Genomic DNA, 7090 nt, shown 5'->3' with positions numbered 1-7090 from the left:
AGGGAACAAAAAAAAAAAAAAGTAGAGCGACGCATGCGGGAGCAGTGCACACTGCCCAAGACCAGATCCTGGTTAGCCAGACTCTGAGCCACAGCATCACCACTGCAGCCCCAGGAGGCCTCCAGGATCCCAAGTAAGGCTGCCGGGGTCAGCCCAGTGCTGGTTACCCCACCCAGGGTAACCTGTTATGCACCATAGGGAGTGTGATGGAGGTGTTCCCTGGAGACAGCTAGCAGTGGTGCAAGATGTGTTCCTGCTTCTTCTCCCCACGGAAACAACTGTTCACACTTGTGTGGACATAGCCATGAAGGTGATTCTCACTTGTTCCAGCCTGGTTTAAAAAAAGCTGTAGTAGCCTCTAGCTACACAGGTTTTGGGTAGGATCCGTATGGTCTAAAAATAATAGATGATTCTTGTTAGTCTCTTTTCTGTAGACCACCTTGCAGACCTGAGCAAAGATGAGGTATGTTAAGGTAGAGGTAACACTGGGAGAAACCTATTGGGCTTAGGGCAGCCTGAATATATGGCTGTCATGGTTTCAGTTTCTCTCTAACCTTGGAGCAGACCAGAATCTGCAGAGTTGGCTGTTATTTCTATGCAGTGGACCTGTCTACGCATTGCCATTCAGCAATGTTACTGCACTGTGCTTTAGTACTTCCTTTTGGAAGTACTAGAACAGAGCAGTAACTGCCCATACTGCGCTGTACAGGGGGTGCATGCTTAAATTTCCCCACTACATAGCCATAGTGGTACACTGTAAGCGGGGAGCATGCTGCTATAGCGATGTAGCTAGCATTTACATGTAGAACAACGTGATTGCTACATCGCCATAGCATGCCGTACTGCAACATAGCTAGTGATCACGTAGACGTGTGATTGCTACGTTGCTGTAGTGTGCCATGTGGTGATGTAGCACATTGCTGTGTTACCATAGGGTAACGTGTAGACGTGCCCAGTGTCTAGAGACATAGAAGAGAATTTTACTTATTGTGGAGTGCTGATTCCAAAATTGTTTTTGTTTATAATATGAATGTCATACTATATTTCTTAAAATCACTTTATTGTTTCTGCAGATTGATCTGACAGCAGATGCAAGTTTCTTGGGCTGGGTTATTGCATCATACAGCATTGGTCAGATGGTAGCCTCTCCCCTGTTTGGTTTATGGTCCAATTACAGACCAAAAAGAGAACCTCTTGTTGTTTCATCTGCTATTTCAGTAGCTGCTAACTGCCTTTATGCCTATGTCCATGTACCTGCTTCACACAACAAATTCTACATGCTAGTTGCTCGTGCCCTCGTGGGGTTTGGAGCAGGTAATTAATTACAGTACAACTTTCACTTTTGAAGATGGCTTTTTTTGTCTTGCTTAAGAGAGCTCATGGTTTATGCTTAACTACGTGTTTATTAGGTAATTAATATGACAAAGTAAGGAGTTGGCTAGCCCTGTACAAAGGTTTGCAAATTAAACACTTTCTTGTATTGGGAAAACAATGAGTACCTTGAGCAAACTGGTACATAAGAAAGGAAAGTTGAACAACTTGTGATTGGAGAATAATTTCTTTGCACTTATGTGAATAATTTTTATCTTTTTTAGGTAACGTAGCAGTAGTTCGATCATACATTGCCAGTGCTACTTCTCTTACAGAAAGAACTAGTGCTATGGCCAACACTAGTGCTTGCCAAGCTTTAGGCTTCATTCTAGGACCAGGTATAGTGTGTCTTATTTCTTTATGCTTCTCAATCAAGTCCCATTCCTTTGCTGTCTTGGAGGCAAATGTACATTGTTGTGATTGGGAATTTCAACACGAGCATTGTGAACAAAACTTTGGATTTGTTAGCATAGTATGTTGGGGTATCCATAAGATCCATACCCCATCTTACTCTGTAGATGTTGTCTAAACAAAATATCCCTCTTCCCACCACCAGCCCCTACAAAAACACAACTATGCAAGTCCTATTTAAATGTTTCAAGTATTACTCTGTTCATTACATTTTTGGTGGCAGTTTACTAAGGGCTCCTAAACTTATGTAGCAAATCTGGGCCATTGTTTTGTGACTGATTAGTTGACAAAAACATTTCCAAAATGCCTGATTGGACTAGGTGCCACTACAGACTCTACAACTGGCTACATGTTATTTAGGGAGACTAGTTTGACATTATGTGTTCATGCAGCCCTGACTCCATTCTAGCGATAGCCACAGATTCCCCCTAGCGTTGGAAATGGCATTATAAAACGTGTAGCACATCCCTGGTAATTCCTTGCTAGAGAGTCTTCTCTGGATGGTTGTCTGGTTCTGAAGTCAACTTTGGAAAAATCATTAAAGGGGGTATACAGGCAAGGATGGTATCTCCCAGTATGACTTGCATATAAAAAATGCGGATTTCTGGCACGCGCTTCTGCATTTTGGTAGGAAAACTTGATGTACTTCCTGGCAGTTACAGGCAAAGGGTAGAACTACAGAAATATACAAACTCACTTTCACTTTATTACCTGTTTTTTTCTTTTTTTGGGTTGGGGTTGGGGGACAGAAGGGAAGAGTTAATATAGTCGCTTCTCATTTTCTGTTGTAGAGCAAAAGCTTTCCTAGAACAGGGAGACTAAGTAGTGATAACCAAGACTATTCATGGGTAATAAATTCTGCAAGTAAATTCTGAATATGGTGGTAGTTAACTTTGCTGTCTTGGTCTTGTGCACTTGTTTGACTGGTTTTGAGCATTATATTGCTGGGTATCCAGTATTTTCACATGGCTTTCCAGAGATCATGTACTGCAACACTACATATGCTTCCAATAAGTTGGGATGCCATTGGTTTGAGTTGGATATTCCTAGAATGATAAAACATTTATTATGTTAATATTTCCTGTTTATTGTGTCAAATGCTGTTCTATTGATCTCCTTTCAAATGTTTTTATGTTAAGTTTTTCAGACCTGCTTTACTCTTATGGGAGAAAAAGGAGTGACGTGGAAAACTATTCATCTGCAGCTGAACATGTATACAGCACCAGTTCTGTTGGGAGCTCTCCTTGGGGTTATTAATATTATTTTAATATTTGCCGTATTCAGGTAATTAGATAAAAAAGAAAGTATTCTTGTTTGAGGATTGTCAATGGCTTGTGAAATATTTCTGCTTATAATAAAAGATTATATTCTGTACTTAGCACAATTAAATCCACTGCAATTTTAGAGTACAAGACAAGACTTTCAAACTTAGCAATAATGTGAATAGCGGTGACAACCTGCAGCATGTATCAAGCTTAATGTTTTTAGTTTATTTTTCAAACTTCCTAGCTTCTGTGGTGTAAAAGGCAATCACATTTTGCTAAACGAAACTTAGTGTTAATAAACTGTTGAAAATTAAAAAATTATTATTAGTGTCATCAGCTTAGACTTGATGCATGTAATATTTGCATGTAAGTTACTGTCTAACTCGCATTATATTTTGTAGTTGCTAGGCTTCAGAGATGCTATGTTTGTGTGCATCTGTCTCTAAGAATGAGAACTTCTTCAAGCAGGAGTCTCTTCATTTTTATGTATTGTATTGTCATGTTATTTACAACGAAGAGATCATTTAAACTACAGTTTATGTTCTGCAGCCACAAAAACTTATCCCATTTCCAGAGGTGTAGGTGAAGTTCACCCAATCACATTGTCCTCTATGGCAGTCTGTTTTATGTGTTCCTAATATGAAAAGAATTATTTATTAGGCTTAGGAAACTCCAATGCTACAAATGTTTTTTTGAACGGAGACAGTAAAAAAGAGAGTCTATTCCAAAAGTGAATTTAGATCCATGATCCTCAAACAGGGTGCCAAAGCACAATTCATAAGGTAAACCCAGAAATTTGTAGTGCCAAAAGCTTTCTAATTTATTATGGTCTTACTGAGTCCTCTTTAACAGCAGAATTGGCACTTTTCTATAGTGAAAAAAAAGGGATGAAAACTAAGAGCTGGCATTTTCGTAGTGGTGCTTTGAGTCTAAAAAGGTTGAAACTCACTGATTTAGGTGATTGATGTCAGTTACTTTGAGAAGAACTTTAAAAGAGCAGTGTGGCCTGATGTACCAGTTAGTGGCTTTTATTTGTAAAAGAGAACCTGGGAAGGGTGTGTGATAATTTGTGGGGTGCACTGCACCTCTTCATTTTCTTCTACTTGCTTGTTTTGCTAGTACAAATGACTTGGTCTCTTATCTATGATCAAATGTTTTTTTTAATGACAGACCTGAAAACAGGTTTTGTTTAGCATAATAATAGAAAGTCTAGCAGGATTGGAAGACTGTCTTTCTCTTTTCTTGACAGGCATGTGTGGGCAGCTAATTCTTGCCACAGCTTACAGTGGAGAGTAATTCCCATGTTTAGTCCTATAAGAATTCCCAAAAAGTTAGACGACCAAAGCACTGGAAGGGGACTGCACTCAGAATATGCAATAGTAATCCCTGGAATGTGCAATAGCAATCACATTTCAGAATATCTCTCATTTGCACAACTTCCTTTATTTTGTGTGTTATACTTTTGGTGCATCCATATCAACCTTAATAAGCTAAATGAGCAGCATAGTCCAGAAGCTGATTCCTTAGGACTGTTCCTACCATTGAACATGGTGTAGAATTATTGTGTAATTGCTGTTTTGCACACCTCTGAGAGAAGATCCTGTTTTACAGTACATAGGTCTGGCAGTGTTAACTCAGGCATTTAGGCCAAACTTGAACTGTGGTTTAAACAAGCCTTTAATCATAGGCTCAGCTTTAAGTTTATTAATCACTTTAAGACCTTAAATCTGACTTGTCTTTGTTGTGCAGAGGTTTTTCTTTTAATCTGATGGTCTTATTCAGCTTATGTTTTAAACATGGCTTGAATTGTAGAAACAAAAAAATGCCATATTAATTTCATGTAAGCTCAACTTGAAATGGGCATAGGTGGATGATAGAGATACTGGGTAAAAGTACTTAAGCTAATTAGGAGGAAAGAGCTTATCAATTATTTATTATTAGAAATGTTGTTGTAACCTGCTGAATTTAAAAAATGAAGTAGGTGTACTATGTTAACAAGAACCATTTTCATTGTTTAGAGAACATCAAGTGGATGACATGGGAAGGCAATGTAAAAGCATCAATTTTGAAGTGGAAGGTAATACCATTTTTTTTTTCCTTGAAAACTGATGCTTTTTGATACTGTAATTTATTATCACTCTGTCTACAAACAACATCTTTCTATTTTAAGGTCCACCTTTCTTTTAGAAATATTGCAGGGGATTAGGCAACTCATCCTTAATATTGGGAAACAGAATGATGCGTCCTCGGGTTATGATACATACGTGATTTAAATCAGTATTGAATCAAAATTATTGTCATCTAGTGATTGTTTTGTGACAGCATGTATGGGATGAGCTATTGATCAGTGCAGAACCTTCAAAATGTTCACCTTGTAAAAACCTCATATCACATTTTTCAAATATCAGTGTTATTCAAGTCTATGGGTTGCAAATACATTTAAATTATAGGTAATATATTGTTGCATTTCTCTTAAGAAACAAACTGTTTTTTAAGTAAATTTGTCTAGCAGTATGCACCCAAACTGGCAGAGACTGCGCATTATACTCTACTAGCTACAGACATGAATTCATATAAAGTATAAGATTAGACCACATGAATGCATTGTACAGCCTCTTAATTCTGCAGTTTATTATTATGTTTCTACACAGAAAGTGAAGATGCGAGTCAGGACATCCAAGGAAACATTGACCATGTTGCTGTAGTAGCAATCAACTTTATTTTTTTCGTCATCTTGTTTGGCTTTGCCATTTTTGAAACGTAAGTCTACTCAATTTCTCTCACAGTTCATTAATTTATAAAGATGCAAAAATACAACACATTTGTATATTTTTAGTATGTTGGCGTCCTAAAAACTCAGGCTTCTATGTATTATAAACTTTTAATTGAAGTTATTACCATATTAACTAACTGTTTTGATAACATTCTGTTATCTTACCTTATAAGCAGGATGCAGTTAAACAGTTTTACTGTATTTTTTCCCTAGTGTTATATTTCTGTGGCATACAATTTCAGTTGGCGCGTGTACACGTTCATTAATGCATTGTAGTTACTGCGCGTTTAGCTTAGTACTTAATGAAGTACTAAGTAAGTGTGCAGTAACTACATTTGCTGTACAGTAGTCCTGGCACACTATTTTTTGTGATGCTTACTGCAGTTGCCTAATAACACTGTGCAGCAGGCTATTAGCATGGTTTTTGACTGGCACGCTACTGTGCAGTGTTGTTAAGCTACCACACAGTAAGCATCTCAGTGTAGGCGTGCCCAGTATAAAGTACTTTGGTGCAAAAGAAATTGGTGGTTCAACTTTTGACTGTAACGTAAAACAGAATTCCTCATCATTTGTGGTCATTAAAGATGCTGTGTTCCTTGCATAAGTACAGATGTATACCCCCAGTGTCCTAGTCAAATTGAATGCAGATAGTTGAATCTTACTGACCCAACTTTAGTCATTTCAGCTGAATGCATTTTTCTTTTACTTTCTGTTCATGAACTTTTGTATATCACTGCAGTGCACTTCTGCATAATTATTGCTTTGCACTCCAGTGGAGACTTTCTTTCAGTGGTTATTTCAATAGTTTTTTGACATACAAAATAAAATATAGTTTTCAAAGTAATTTAGTGTTTCTCAGGATTTAAATCTCTAGCTGTTGCTTTTATAATGTAATAGTAGTAGTAATAGGATTTAATTCGCATTCAGAAGAATCAAATAAGTTATGTCTTTTAGTATGGAGGTGACTTGCTTCTAAATCTGAATGTATAAACTGACCATTTTGAAGAAATAAGTTTTTTACAGGGGTTTAAATAATATGTGATGTTTCTTGTGACTTTATTTGATATGCCTTGCATATCAAATGCTTTTTTATAAAACAATTTGAATTTATTCAAATTCTAGTTTGGTAAAAATTTAGCAATTTAGTCTACCTATGCAAGATTAAATTGAATCAGAAAACAATCTTAGATTAATATATATGGCTGCCTACAATAGAATTTGGATGGGACATTCACTTGGGTGTTTCACTTTCAATGGGAACCCCCCCCCC

The 7090-nt window shown here is 37.2% G+C and overlaps 1 protein-coding gene across 1 annotated transcript in view; it reads left to right on the top strand.

Annotated features, from left to right (window-relative positions):
- Positions 1-7090, top strand: part of MFSD8 (major facilitator superfamily domain containing 8) — a 19952-nt gene that overhangs the window by 5254 nt on the left and 7608 nt on the right. Inside the window, exons 4-8 of the mRNA XM_019522083.1 lie at positions 1074-1314; positions 1596-1709; positions 2922-3066; positions 5066-5124; positions 5699-5807. Coding sequence (XP_019377628.1) covers positions 1074-1314; positions 1596-1709; positions 2922-3066; positions 5066-5124; positions 5699-5807 — 668 coding nt within the window. The remainder of the gene's footprint in view (positions 1-1073; positions 1315-1595; positions 1710-2921; positions 3067-5065; positions 5125-5698; positions 5808-7090) is intronic.

This window comes from Gavialis gangeticus, unplaced genomic scaffold (assembly GCF_001723915.1).
Source record: "Gavialis gangeticus isolate Ggan-Ray unplaced genomic scaffold, GavGan_comp1, whole genome shotgun sequence".
Taxonomy (NCBI): domain Eukaryota; kingdom Metazoa; phylum Chordata; order Crocodylia; family Gavialidae; genus Gavialis; species Gavialis gangeticus.
The sequence above is the reverse complement of the archived record's forward strand: the minus strand, read 5'-3'. Positions and strand labels throughout refer to the sequence as shown.